Source organism: Zerene cesonia, chromosome 29 (assembly GCF_012273895.1).
Source record: "Zerene cesonia ecotype Mississippi chromosome 29, Zerene_cesonia_1.1, whole genome shotgun sequence".
NCBI classification, from domain to species: Eukaryota; Metazoa; Arthropoda; class Insecta; order Lepidoptera; family Pieridae; genus Zerene; species Zerene cesonia.
The window spans coordinates 4125711-4140524 of NC_052130.1; the positions used below are offsets into that span (position 1 = coordinate 4125711).

Genomic DNA, 14814 nt, shown 5'->3' on the forward strand with positions numbered 1-14814 from the left:
GGTTTTGTACCAAAAACCAGCAAACAGAGAATATTTATATTTTATTTTGATGAGGGTTAAAAGAAAAATCCATTACTATTAATCAATTTATTATAACTACTGTTTAAAATTAAAACACTTAATGATTAGCTGGCTTCTTTCTTGTTAAAGGGAACTCTTCCCGTGTATGGTATGGTGCATATGGATCGTCGACATAGTACTTTGGTTTTTTCCAAAACTTGGTCACCATTTTATCAAGTAGAGTAGATTGTGTAGAATTGCAGAATACGTGTTGCCTCAAACGCCGTCTTTGTGCTAATGTTTTCTTCCACATTTTCTTATTTCTTCCCACTTTTGTTCTGATCCAGCCACCCCAATGCAATCTAAAGAATCTTTTTATTGATGCTTTAACTGTTTTTCGTTTACCCTTCTTCAGGCTAAATTTTGTTACAGTCCTTACAGGGACCGATTCGATATTACTACATACATCTAAAATTTGCTTATTGTTCACCAAATGCGAAGTTGGGAGGTTGGTATTGATAAAAAGAGGCTTGGTTTTCAAAGATAATGATGAGAAAGAACGATATTCGTTTGGGATAATTCTGGTAATATTGTATACAGGAGTTGATAAAGGTCTTAGGCCGCGAAGAACTGAAAATAAAAATAACCTCAATTGTCAAGATTTAAGTTTGTTAAAATTTATTACGTAATTCATGAAGCAGAGTTGAATTAGATAATAATAATTACGTGCAAATGTTAAAATATTACCATAGAATGTGCGGCGAAACATTTTAAATTAAATAATCTTTTATTTACATTTACATGAACACTGAACGATCAAATTATCAATAATTTGTCGGGTGTCACTGTCATTCGTAAACTTAACCCATTTGACACATTTGGCACTATTTGGACACTGTTCACGGTTTTAGTAACGAAAAAATTTTTGCTTGTATGTATCATGAAATGGTTTTTGATGATATAATACATTGAAACATTGCATAGATACGAGCAAAATAAGTAGCTTAAGAACGATGGGAAGTACAAATTTTGCTAAAATTAATGTGAACATTTTTTATACTTGCTGAATTTTTACTGATGGTACCAATGTCACATATTTATACATAATAGTATTAATATAAAGTAATATTAAAATATTCAGTATCTTAGAGCATACATGAATATAGCTTGCATATATATACAGTATATATATTTATATGTATATATACTCTAAGCAATTACCAAATAACGTAAAGCCTTTCATAAAAAGAGCTTTAATTTTTGATAATAAATTTTGTTATATAAACTGTATTACACGGTTAAACTAAGGTAAACCTCTATTATTTTTATCTATGACCTCACTTAAAAGCTCTTAACTCTATTGTCTACGATGATCTCTAGGTTTTGACAGCCCGAGTGGAAAATATTCACTGCCGAAAATGTATAGATTTACGAACCAAATAGCAAATCCCAGCTTAGTTTTGGTAAGTATTATAGCGATACTCTGAATGTAACAATTTTCAAGAACAAAGTATTATTTTTATGTATCAAAAATCAATATTATTTTTACGATCCTGGCTTTTCTATAAGTTACCAATAACAACAAATAAATCCACGGTTAAGATGTGTTCTGAAGCTTTTTTACTAATAGAAGAAATGTTTTATCCATAAAAAATTTATAATATTATTAAGTGTTGTTATTGTTGTATTACATAACATAACATAACCATAGATTTCACTCAACTAATCTAACCTTAAACTTAGTAACGTAATCATCATAATATCAAATGTAAACATTTTATGTTATATCTATAAAACCTATTAATTATATTGAATATAAACCTCTACTTTAAACATCTTAAAGACTTATTTATTCATTGCCTGGTCACAAATTTGTAGCAGTCTTTACTGCATTATCAATATAAATACATAATGTTGTTTTCGGATCAAGATTCAAAGTCCAAATAATGTTAACAGACCCTCTATAAAACTAAATTAATGAAAGTTTTATATCTACATATGTTCTTATGGTGGATATTATTTCTGATTTTCAGGTTAGAAAGCAAATTGGCGATGGATCATGTTCAGCTCTTATAGTAATGAGATCTCCCCATCGGAGACATGCATCAGATTCAGCCAAGCAGGCCCCAAAATCCCGAAAGTTACTATGGGGCACCCTCGGTGCTACACTCCTCACTGGTTCAGCTGTGGTTTATGCCAAGTAAATATTATTTATTTGTATGATTTTACCTACATTATTTTATAAGGTGTTATTTTGTTATCGCCTTACCTTTCATTATTATCTTGCAAAGGAATGTAAAAGTATAATCCTATTTAAGAAACTGTAGCCATTTTGTGCATTTTATTAGCAATTACTTATGGCAAAGTAATTACGAGTTTGCTACTAATTAAATTGATCAAAATATTTGTGTTTAAATTAATGATTTAAACTGAAATTTATTTAAAATGATTGTGATAATTTTCTGATTTTTGTGATTGTTATCTTGAAGTCAATAGGATTTTTTGTTGTCAATATGCTCAATATTTTGAGTTAAGTGTATTATAAGTTACTAGCTGCTCCCTGCGGTTTCATCCATGCAAGTCCATATCTCGTAGGAATATCGGGATAAAAAGTTGCCTATATGTTATTCCAGTTGTCCAGCTGTCTTATGTACCAAATTTCATTGCAATTGGTTCAGTAGTTTTTGCATGAAAGAGCAATAAACACAAACTCATCCTTACAAACTTTCGCATTTATAATATTAGTACGAAGACTAAAGGCTATGTTTCTTAAAATTTATTTTAGAAATAGCCCAGAAGCAAGAAATTGGCTAGAGTCAAACGCCCCCTGGGCTAACGACTTGGTGGCACTTGTGTACCAGGAGAACACAACATACTGGAAGTCCACAGTCAACCAGTTCAACAAAGCTACCACCACAGTTTCTAACTTTTTATTTGGAAAGGTTCGTGAACATTAATGTAATGTAGTTTGTATTGTTAACTTTGGTTTTAAAGGAAATTACTATGGCAATGAAATGATTCTTCCCCTATATAACTATACCAACCTAACTATCCGGACATACCGTAAAATTTTATTGTTGCAACATGAATAAAAGATAGACATTTGTATGTCTATCTTATCAATAAAAGATAGACATTAGTATGTCTATCTTATCAATAAAAGATAGACATTAGTATGTCTATCTTTTATTCATGTTGTGAAGTATGATGATGAGTTGGTGCACTGGATCATACTTCACATGTATATTAAAATAATGATAATAATATTAATTTTTAAACTTATAGTAAAGTATATTTATGTATTTAACTGTGTGCTCTCTGACCAAATTGAGTGTTTATTTATTGGAAATCGAATATGTCGTCAACAAATAAATAAATGGGACAGCTATTATTTAATAAAAGAAACAGAATCACACCTTGAATGTGTCTAGCTTATATTGAAGCTAAGAATTCTGTGAACTTGTATGGGCTCTCTTACTTAAGCCATTTCCTGTTTATTAAAGAAATCCATTTTACTTAGTTCACATATTTTCTTTTCTAGTTTTTTTTTTTAGTTTTGTAATATATGATATTAATTTATTGTTGATTAATTTCCAGGAAGGAGTATCGCCTATGGATTTTAAACAACGCTCAGAACAAGATCTTGAAGCAGATGCTAAAAAGGCATTTGCAAATAAAGCATATGAATGTAAGCACAACTTTAGTTTTTATTTCAATGTATCTTCTTAACAGCTTTCATTAAAATCGAAAATCATTCAGTGTGGATTATCTTTAGAGCACATTAACATTGAAGCTGTGAATTAAATAATTTTCCTGTGAACATTTTCTAGATTAACCTAAAATATTGTATCAAAACATCTTAGACTTATATGTATTAGCTGAGAGTGACTTATCATACATATCTCATGTTTCCAATTATATGCATATGTTTTCTTAATTCTAATAATTTAATAGACACGTAACTTCAATCAATAAATTAACTACCATTGACATTTGATCTAACAGTACCACCAACAAAATTTGAACCCTTGTATGTGGAAGAGAAAAAGTTGGAGACCCCCGAGGTTGAGACACCAGGTAAGCGCATATGCTAGTAAAGAGGTATTCAGTTATCATGAAATACGGCCATAAAGAGATATTATCAAAATAATATATAGCAAATTATGTGTTTTCTATTCATAACATTTCTTTTCTTAAAATTTTTCAAATATCTTCTTTCCAAATAGATATTGACGCATGTATTTAAACAATTATTTAGTACTTTTAAAAGCAGTATAGGCTAATAATACAATGAATTTGAGTTTAATCTTTATAACAATACAATTCCAGCAACTCTTGTGCAAACGGATAAGTGTGAACCGCATGAGCCTCCACCGATCGTAATCACAAAAGACATGGTGGAAATTGAACATGACATGCACGAGAACACCAAAATAGCCATAGATAACTATAAGAAGGCGACACAGTTCTGTGCTGATTATAATAAAGCGTTGTACAAGGTAAATATGTGTACAGCTTATGAATGAAGGCATATTAATATTTATTATGACAGTGACTCTTTAAGAAATGAACACAGAACATGTTGAAACATGTTTTTAAAATCATATATTTAATTGGTAAAAAGCAACAGCCTGTGTGATTGTCTTTATTTTATTTATTTATCATATGTATATTGTTTGTTTTAAATACGAAATTTGAAGGAATACAAACATAGAATGTGCTGTTAGTTAATCCTACTTACTGTTATGTATATACATACTAGCTGCGCCCCGCGGTTTCGCCCGCGTAAGTCCGTATCCTGTAGGAATATCGGGATAAAAAATAGATGTTGGCCGATTCTCAGACCTACCCAATATGCTTACCAAATTTCAGAGGAATCGGTAAAGCCGTTTCGGAGGAGTATGGCAACGAAAACTGTGACACGAGAATTTTATATATATAGATAATAAAGAAGTAACCAGCACATTAAATATTTTTCCAAAGAGTATATGCAATATGAATGTTTTGTAGACCCCAATACAGTGATTAGTATTTTTTTACTGTTTGTTTGTATGTGGGTCGATCGCGTAAAAACCACTGAGCATATTTGACAAAATTTTATATGGTGATATATTTTTAATTATTATTATTTTTTTTATAGTTATAAATGCATGCAGAAAATGTTAACTTGTAATTTAATTACCATTCAGGTTGTTGAGGCACCCCTTGAGGATCTAGACAAGAAGCACTTCACAGCTCTGCAGGGAGCTCAGAACGAAAGGGATGCTACCATTATAAAGGCCAAGGAAGCATCTGCTAAAGCTAGATGTGCTATTGGTATGTATGGTTGTTGATATTTATTTTATTGTAATTTTTTTTAATTATAATTAATTGGAGAGATCTCCATAATTTATGAGTCATGACCCATGGGTTACTAGAGTGAAGATACCCAGTCTCTTCCCAGGAAGGCTCTTGTAGGGACACATGTCAAACACGCAGTGGCTCTTTAGAGATTTTTTATATGATCTGGAGGCATATATCCTTCTTGTTACCCTTCCCAGTCCTTTCCTTTATTCCTCTGGTGAATCCTTTCTTAGTTCATTCACAATTTGAAGTCGGCAATCCATTTGTACAGGCGTAAGGTTTGCAGTTGACCTTATGCCTCTTCAAATGTTCACGTGCGCTGGTAGCGCTTACCATCAGGCGATCCATCACTCCATTGCCGACTATGACATAAAAAAAAAATTGTGGGACACCATATTTGATTTTAATTGTATAATTATAACTTTTTAATCAAAGAGAAATTTAAAATAATCTTTATAGCAAAAAAAATAATAATGTTCATAAATCCAATTATGAAGCAACAATAGCACATATGTATATTCAAATAATTATATTACATACCAAAACAAATACTCATAGAAGATTTTTTTTGCAATTGTATATAGCAGTAACTCTCTAATACAGTCCACAGCAGTAATTTAAGCTAGCTAATTCAACTTATTCCCTAACTTGCAGAGACGCTAGACCGCATGATAAAGGCGGGTGTGCAAGCCCCACCGGAGAGCATAGCGGCCACACAGAGATATATCAAGCAGTTTCGAGCTGATCTCGGAGCGGCTGAGGCGGAGTATAAGGAGTGTGTGGAGAAGGCTGTCCTTGGTGATAAGTATTGGAACAAGGTGGGTTTCGGATGGAACATCGGTATTGGAACCACACTTTGTATATACTATACGGAGTTTTTACTTATTTAAACCCTTTTCTTTTGGAAAGGGATTAAAAAAAAGAAAGGATTCATTTCATTCGTCTTATATAGTACTAGCTGTTCACCCCGGCTTCTCCCGTGGTACATATATAGCCACTCAGTGAAGTTGCAGCTTACTAATGGTGAAAGAATTTTTGAAATTGTTCCAGTGGCATTTGCGTAAAATGTTACAAACATACAAAAATACAAACATATACCCTTTCTAATATTAGGGCAGATAAATTGTAATAGACATTCAGTATAATTTTTATAACATATACTAAATTGACATGTGTTTGTTGCATTTCAGGTGGAAGCGGCCCGCAAAGCTTACAAGGAGGAATTGCAGATGCTCTTTCCGGGAATCGATCTCACTAGCCGCAAGTTGGAGGTCAAGGGTGACACCGACTTGCTTCTGATGTACACTTTAAAACAGGTATGGTTGTTGAGGTACACTCACCCTGGGTTTGAGGATATATAAAGTATTGAAAAAACGAAAGGAAAATGATAACAATAAAAATATTTGTTTACTTGGTAATGAAGGTTGATCGATTAGTTTTCAGTCATAAAAAACAAGCAAACAAAATAAATCGTTTCGCTTTATTATTTTTGTTATTAGTGGTATGTCGTTGGCACTCAGATATATATTTATTTAATTATTATACTAATTTAAAATTCTTAATTTATGTAATAAAGAATGAAATTAATTTTGTTAAATTTGAAATGTAATTGTAAATCATACAAGTAATTTTTAAACTATTATTGTAAATTTATGTATGCATGGGTCTATGTTGCATCAAAAAATAAATGAATTTATACTGTACCAATCTCTCATTAGATAATTGACGATTGATTTCAGGTTCAATATCTACAAAACGAAATAGCCGAGTTGCAAACTGTGAGAGATCTTAAAATTAATAGGGCTATTGAATGTGAGTAAACTTTTATTTTTACATTTTTTTTCGCCAGATCTATTATCAGATCTTTGTGTTTTTTTTTTTATTTAAAAGCTGTATTCGTTTTTAAATTTGTTCCTCTCACTAAACCAAGTAGACGGTCGAATTAAAAATATGTGTAGAAATAAAGGAAATTACTTCTATATCTTCTATTTATTTAATATAAAATAAAATAAATTTGTAGTAAGTTTTTTATTTAATAAACTAGCTTGTCGTCGCGGATCTACTCAGATAAACACTTTTTTAAGATGTTTTTCATACACGCCATTGTTATTACCAGGAAAATTAAAAAAAAAACTCCCGTTAATTTATAGGATAATGTTATATTTATATGTATCCAGGTCACGACGAAAAGGCTATAATCGAAGCGAAAGTGGAGGACATGATTAAACGGGAGCGATTGGAGAAGGAGAAGCAGTTCCAAAAGCAGGTATGTGGCTGGATGTTTTTAACTCATAAACGTGTATGTGCTTTAGTTATATTGTTAAATTAATATGTGACAATACAAATGCTCTGTGAGCATATAAAAATCTGTATACAACAAAAAATGTGCTTTTGGATGCAAGATCCAGACATTTTAGTCATTAACATTAACAAGTAGAGTTTCATAATTTTGTATATTTCAATAAGAAAATAAACTATCTACATCTATAATGTTAATTTCTCCAGAGTTTAGCAATCCAAGCCGAGGCGAACAGGAAATTGAAGGAGCAATTAAAGAAACAGTTTGAAATCCAACAAGAAGTTCTGCAGGATCAATTGAACAGGAAAGAGAAAGAGGTATGAGATAATTATTTATTTTTATCGATTATTTTAAACATAGTTATATTGGTTAATTACCCATTCCACCGTTTTATCTGGCCTTAACGTATACATATTTTTAATACTGATATTGTAGGTTGAAATAACCGAGAAAATAGGAGGAAATTATTTTTATTAATTAATATTTTTAGTGTGACTGCATACAATGCCGTGAACTTGAAGAAAATTAATATATTTTTAATTCATCAAACACCTCCCTTTTCCCACTTATAGTAGTCACTATTGACGAAGTTAAATGAATTGAAATTTGATTAATTTCAATCGATACTTTAATAAATTCGTGTTTTACAGGTGATGGGTAAATTCAGTCGCTCAGTTTCTGAGCAAGTTGAGAAAGAGAGAGTTATCTTCAAGAAGGAGTTGGCAGCTATGGCCGGGAAGTTGATGGCCATAGAACAGACGCTCAAGCGTAAGATGCAGATTTTTATGTTTTCTTAGTTTATCTTCTTTTTGAAAAAATAGCGATAAACATGCTAGTTTTTTTTTTCTTTCATTATGGCAATAAGTTTCAACTAACATGCTAGTTATAAAATTATTAAAATTTAAACAAGGACGACCTCCTTACAAAATGATAAAAAAATCTCGAATTCAAAAAAAGAACGCGCCCGTTCTAGAACGCGCCAAGGCGGAGTCGGAGGCGCGCCGCTCGCAGTCGCTGTGGGCGGCCGCGGAGGCGCTGCACGCCGCCACGCGCCGCCCGCACGCGCGCGCCCTGCTCTCGCACGAGATCGCCGCGCTCGAGCGGGCCGGTGAGTCTGTGTTTTATATCTTGTCCCACATCACTTTAGCTAGCTGACCCGCCCTCATCCCTTAAAGGCCGCCAATATACCCACAACTCTTCAGGTTATGTGGATGCCTATGGGCAGCGTCAATCACCGCTTACAACCTGGTGACACGCCTGCTAGAAAATAAAAACCCCAGCAAACGTTCTGCCTTACCTTTATGTAGATAATAGATGTTGGCAGATTCAAAGACATACCCGATATGCATACAAAGTTCCATGATAAACGGTCTAGCTGTTTTAGAGGGGGGCAACAAACACTGCGATACGACGACTATATTTAACATTTGTCGACGAAATTTACTTAAGGGCTTTTCGATATAAAAAGATTTGAGGTCTATTAATATAAAGGCAATATATATTTTGTAATGGGCAAATAGTCAGATACTAATATTTTTATTATAGTTTGTGAGATGAGCGCGGTCAAACAAACATACCAACAATTTCTTTATTTATCTTAATTATTTTATATATAGTTGTAAAAATATCTAATAATATTTTCAGGTAAAGACGACAAATTAGTTCAAACAATACTTAAAGGAATCCCCAAGGAGGTTCGGGAGAAGGGAATTGTTACAGAGAAGGCATTGAGGGATCGATTTGACACAGTATGTATTTATTCATATAATTTAAAAAAATCATGTTTTTTTTTGGTGCTTATATTGCTATAGTCACAAAGATATTCTGATAGTATAAAAGACAAATCCATAAATTAATTTTTTATATATCGGGCGACTGCCCATTCGTGATTTATTGAATAAATGATAATGTATTAATATGAAATACATTCTATTTTCTATGGTTAAATAAATATTTGTCTCATATTTTACACCTATCGCGTCTGTATTCTATCATACAATATAAATAATGTTATCAACAGTTAGAAAAAACAGCCTGTCAAGTGGCGCTAGTCGGGCGCGAGGGGGCGAGTTTGCCGGTCTACTTCCTATCGTGGTTGCAGTCCAAACTACTCTTCCAGAAGGTATGGTTTATGCACACACATACACACACACACACGCCCACACACCCACACAAATATACGCAAACGGAGACGCTTACACGCACAAACACGCACACACGCACGCACATTGACGCTAGCTCGCACGCATTTACGCACAAACATATACACGCACGCAAAGCGCATAGTTAGCGTATCCTGAATTTCTAAGGTTGCGTTGTATTTATTATTAAATCTCATTAAATTAAATATCTTACTTGAGTAGCACATAGTTTTTGCTTATTAACTATTGACTTATATTATCCTAGTTTATATAAATTGGATATATGTCGATTGTTTGATAGTGAAGCTTTTCATTATTATCTTTAAGTTATCTTATTTAAAGAATAAAAGGAAAAAATAAGCCTTAAACAAGGTGTTGATTCTTGAATAACATATTTTGCTATTTCACAGTTTGCTGAAATACCCAAGGACGAGTTGGACAACCTTCCCATGGATTTCTCTAAATTGGACACATTTGACATCATTCAAAGGGCGAGGTGAGAAATTTTATCCCTTAAATAGTGTTTAGTTAAAGTTTATCAGTTACAGTTGATAGTGATGATGATGAAATGTTTTTCCAGGTACCACATTGACCACGGTGACCTAGCGTCCGCGCTAAGGTATGTGAACCTCCTGCAAGGTGCACCCAGGGCGGTGGCCAAGAACTGGTTAGACTCGGCCAGGTCACATCTCGAGATCAGACAAGCGGCGGAAGCTGTGATGGCGCACGCTTCCGTTTCCGGCCTTCTCTATCTGTAGTGTTGCCGTGTGCGAGTCATTAAAGAATAGATGTTGCCGTTTAACAATGGATTTCGATTGGACGTAATTTGAGGATGTTGCCATGTTTTTTTTTGTAATGTGCATGTGGGCGATGTAAATTCGAAATGTAGTCGTTTCTACGAGTGCTGGCAACATTATAGGGATTTTGTTTTATTTAACGTAATAATGTTGTTGAAATTGATACTGCAAAATTTAAGCTGGTCTTAAAGTTTAAATAAACGTTATTAATACTGAAAATTTTCAGCTTTAAGCTTTGATAAAATATAAAACCAAACGAAATTCGACCTTACATAAAGACAGCATAAATAACAAGTTATAGAAAAATAATTTATTTGAAGATTTAATTTTTAGTAGATTTTTATTAATTTGTAGATATGGGCTTACTTTCAATGACTTAATAAACTGGGAACAGTTAATTGTTATAATCGACATTTCTGTAAAAATAGCAAAATGAACGCATTTAAATAGCGGCAAATTGAAAATCTGAAATTATAATGTCATACAAACAGTATGCAACTGAAGTCCTGTAATGTAGTTATTTATGTAAATATGGTATGTATGTAATTAAATTAAAGTATGAGTTCGATTGTTGTGTTTTATTTATCTACTAGCTGCGTTTCGCCGTTTCAGCCTCGTAAATAAGATTTTCCTTTTTTCCGTAGGAATGTCGGAATGATAGTATCCAAGTTTCTGCTTATTACATCAGCTATTAAACAAATAAATAATAAAAATTTCTTTATTTTCCTTTACAATCATAAAACTACTGCTATCTAGCTATCTTCTATTTTCATTTAGTAAAAAGCGGTTATATGTTACAGACACTCCAATTTTATTTATTTAGGTGCTTTATTATATTGCAAATACAACAGAAAATACAGTTTCATAAAACAAATTGGTCTTATATATTTAAATACCTAAAGTGTATACCTAAAGTTGATTATGCATTGATTAATACATATTTACGTAATTCGTTATACATGAAATGTGTGTTTTACATGTCTATTTTTAGCCCTAATTATTGTTACTAGCTGTGACCCGCGGTTGAAACCGCGTAAGTCCGTATCCCGTAGGAATATCGGTATAAAAAGTGCCTATCTGTATGTTTATTTCAGTTGTCCAGCTATCTACGAAGCAAATTTCATTGCAATTGGTTCAGTAGTTTTTGCGTGAAAGAGTAACAGACATACATATGCATCCATCCTCACAAACCTTCGCATTTATAGTATTATTATTCGCCAATAGATAGATGTCAGGAAGAGTCACAATAAATTGGGACTACTCAATAGGAGGCTATTTGTTAAAAAAGTAAGTTTAAGTCAATAAAACACGAATATGACATCTAGCTAGATCGATTTATCGCCCCCGAAACCCCCTATATACTAAATTTCATGAAAATCGTTGGAGCCGATTCCGAGATTCCAATTATATATATATATATATACTAGCAAACCCGGCGAACTCCGTTTCGCCACCAGATGGCTGTATGTGAAAAATTTTCCCGTTTTTCCGTTGAATTTTTTCCTGAATTTTCTATGCTATAAACCTTACGGAGCCCGAGACCTTTCCAACGAATGCAAAACCGTGGAAATCGGTTCGTGCGTTCTGGAGTTATAGTGTCAGGAAGGAAAAGCCGACTTATTTTTATATAGTAGATATATATATATATACATACATACAAGAATTGCTCGTTTAAAGGTATAAGATTTCCATAAAATTTAAATTAATAGTTCGATAAACTTGATTGTGCATTGATTAATACATATTTATTATACCTCGTTATAAATGAAATGTGTGTTTTACATCTCTATTTTCAGCCCTAATTATTGTTATTTACTTCAAACCTCAGGTTGAGAAATGTCAATAAAATGGATTTTTTCAACATCATTACTGGCCGTGTTTCATCTTCATCATCATCATCAGCCCATATATGTTCCCACTGCTGGGACACAGGCCTCCTATGAGGGTTCAGGCCATAATCCACCACGCTGGCCAAGTGCGGGTTGGCAGATGTCACATGTCGTCGAACTTTTAATTCTCGGACATGCCGGTTTCCTCACGACGTTTTCCTTCACCGTTTTAAGCAGTGGTGATGTTATCCACATGCGCAGATAAATTGAAAAATCAATTTATTTCCTGCACGCTCGCCCGGTCTCGAACCCCGACTTATCGATTTTGAAGTCCGAGGTTCTCACCACTGAGCCACCACTGCTTTTTACACCACTGCTTTTTCTGCTGCTGCTTTGGCCGTGTTTAGTTTGATAAAAATCTTTTCCCTTGATTTATGAGTTATAACTATTATCAAAGGTATGTGATTGATGAGGTGACCTAGGAAAATATTAAAAGAACTGTGTCAAGTTCTGAAAAAGCTGGAAAACAGCCATTTTATGTTCGTTCCTGGTATAAGCCTATATTCTATTCTTGTGTGCATTGGATTATGATTTATGATGATGTTTTACACTTTTGGCAAATAAATTATATGTTCGTGTCACTGAAGTGGTATGTTATTAAATCTCTTATTTTATTGACATTTGACAGCAATTACGTATTCTTTACCATTGATGTACATACATATACACTTCGTCGACACTTTAATCCTCGTATTATTTTACTACTCCTTGCTTTAATCCAAACCACTACTTAGTATAATTATGACATCTATTAGGTTAACAACAAGCATTATAATATACATGACAATAGGACTTGACCATTTTTGCTGTAAATTTTTCGATTAGTGCATATTTGGAACAGAAAAACCGATTTTTGTAGGATTTTCTATGAACAATGTTTAATGGTAACATGAAATTTTATTTTCAAATCCCGTACATGAAATGCTCTTTCATGTTTGTTTTTGTATTATTTTGTTCTCTTATGTATTATGCTTAGTTATTATATCCTTTCTCTTCTTATTGCGTACACTGTCTTCCTGAATTTTTAATTTCAATACTTCGCTTGGCTTGAGTTGCTTGGAAGAAATTGCTATTGAGCAATAAAACCGCCCTTTGCACGTCATATCCTATTTGTTCCTCATTTTATTGTATCATCTGTGCAATAAAGGATATTTCATTTCATTTCAAATTCGCGAAAACATAGCCGCGACCGAAGACTAGCTAATACAACTCGTCTAGTATTATGTTATCTGTGCTATTGGTATGATGCATCCAACATATTTCCTATTCCTAGTCTTGTTACTTCAAATTATAATTCAGTTGTGATGTTTTCAGTCTTAGCTGTATCACCGCCATAAAGTAAGTTATTGCACAGCCTATTATCTGAAAAAATTTACAAATCGTTTTATTTTTATAATTCATCCAATCATCGATGTATGCAAATTTGTGTATATGTTTATATTTATGTTACTATTGAAACTCTTATTGTAACTAGGGAAAACATTAAACACTAGAACAAAGTCGATTCTGGTACTCGCCGGACGTTGCCGTTGTTTACAACCTAATACGTTGTCGCTTCCCTCCTCAGTCCTTGCTTACCTATTTTTAAACAACGTATGTAAACAGTATATGGAATAGTATTTTCTTGTGTTTTATTTACGCGAGTATTATACATTCAGAAATTTTATTCATTATATTATGAACACGACGTTTCGAACACTTTACAGCAAGTGTGGTCACGGGGAGACCGTTAAGTCTTTAATTTCTAAGTATATGTAATATTGCTTATAATGATAAAAACATATCTGAATAAATTGACTAATTAATAATGTAAAAGCTGTTCTGTTGAAAACATGGAGTATAACTTATACTAGCTTTTTACGCGTTTTCCCTAGTTAAAACTAGTTGTGAAAAGGCAATTAATTGCAACCAGTTTTGATAAAACGGATTTAAATGTAGATTACTTAAACGCGAAGACTCGATACTAAAGAGGTTTAAAGAGGTTTTCAGATAAGTATGCTTAATTTTATTAAATTATCTAGTTATTTATTTTGCGTTTGTTACCTCTTAACTTTTTACTGTGTAGAACCATTTTGTTGATTCTTTTTTTGTGTAATCCAATTAATATTTGTTTTTATTCTCGTTGAATATGAATGCGATTTTGTTTTTTAACACGCTTTTATTAGCTTCACTTGTATGTTTGTATGTATGTAACTCACACCCGTTTTTCTCCCACTTCCCGCGAACCGATTTCATTCAAACTTTGTACACTTATTAGGAACTGGTGCCAATAGAGTAATATAGTAAGTTTATCCTATTATCCTGATCAGGAGCGCCAGGATTTAACAATTTCCTTACGTATCCTC

The 14814-nt window shown here is 32.9% G+C and overlaps 3 protein-coding genes across 4 annotated transcripts in view; 1 reads left to right on the top strand and 2 right to left on the bottom strand.

Annotated features, from left to right (window-relative positions):
* Window positions 1-72: 72 nt before the first annotated feature.
* Window positions 73-885, bottom strand: LOC119837794 (39S ribosomal protein L35, mitochondrial). The gene is made up of 2 exons (XM_038363551.1): window positions 748-885; window positions 73-630 (listed from the first exon to the last, which is right to left on the bottom strand). The coding sequence occupies exons 1-2, from the start codon at window positions 767-769 to the stop codon at window positions 119-121; spliced, it is 534 nt and encodes a 177-aa protein (XP_038219479.1). The 5' UTR covers window positions 770-885; the 3' UTR covers window positions 73-118.
* Window positions 886-1356: 471 nt separating this feature from the next.
* On the top strand, window positions 1357-11148 carry LOC119837815 (MICOS complex subunit Mic60). 2 transcript variants are annotated; one of them, XM_038363585.1, is made up of 18 exons: window positions 1357-1463; window positions 2034-2200; window positions 2786-2942; window positions 3598-3688; window positions 4006-4077; window positions 4330-4499; window positions 5190-5316; window positions 5998-6161; window positions 6534-6659; window positions 7083-7155; window positions 7521-7609; window positions 7849-7959; window positions 8293-8410; window positions 8616-8750; window positions 9287-9390; window positions 9663-9764; window positions 10194-10279; window positions 10364-11148. In XM_038363585.1, the coding sequence occupies exons 1-18, from the start codon at window positions 1419-1421 to the stop codon at window positions 10539-10541; spliced, it is 2115 nt and encodes a 704-aa protein (XP_038219513.1). In that variant the 5' UTR covers window positions 1357-1418; the 3' UTR covers window positions 10542-11148. The 2 variants fall into 2 exon arrangements, with proteins under 2 accessions (XP_038219513.1, XP_038219514.1); XM_038363586.1 differs by lacking the exon at window positions 4006-4077.
* A 2599-nt stretch (window positions 11149-13747) lies between these two features.
* Window positions 13748-14814, bottom strand: part of LOC119838026 — a 9243-nt gene continuing 8176 nt past the window's right edge. The window contains exon 8 of the mRNA XM_038363839.1: window positions 13748-13831. Coding sequence (XP_038219767.1) covers window positions 13748-13831 — 84 coding nt within the window. The remainder of the gene's footprint in view (window positions 13832-14814) is intronic.

What these genes read in the sequence shown, in the direction of transcription:
- LOC119837815 (XM_038363585.1), top strand. Translation starts at nt 1,419, where the DNA reads ATGTATAGATTTACGAACCAAATAGCAAATCCCAGCTTAGTTTTG. An exon ending in CGCCGCGCTCGAGCGGGCCG is followed by an intron (nt 8,751 to 9,286) that starts GTGAGTCTGTGT and finishes TAATATTTTCAG; the next exon opens with GTAAAGACGACAAATTAGTT. An exon ending in CCAAACTACTCTTCCAGAAG is followed by an intron (nt 9,765 to 10,193) that starts GTATGGTTTATG and finishes GCTATTTCACAG; the next exon opens with TTTGCTGAAATACCCAAGGA.
- LOC119837794 (XM_038363551.1), bottom strand. Translation starts at nt 769, where the DNA reads ATGTTTCGCCGCACATTCTATG. An exon ending in GTTTCGCCGCACATTCTATG is followed by an intron (nt 631 to 747) that starts GTAATATTTTAA and finishes TTTTATTTTCAG; the next exon opens with TTCTTCGCGGCCTAAGACCT.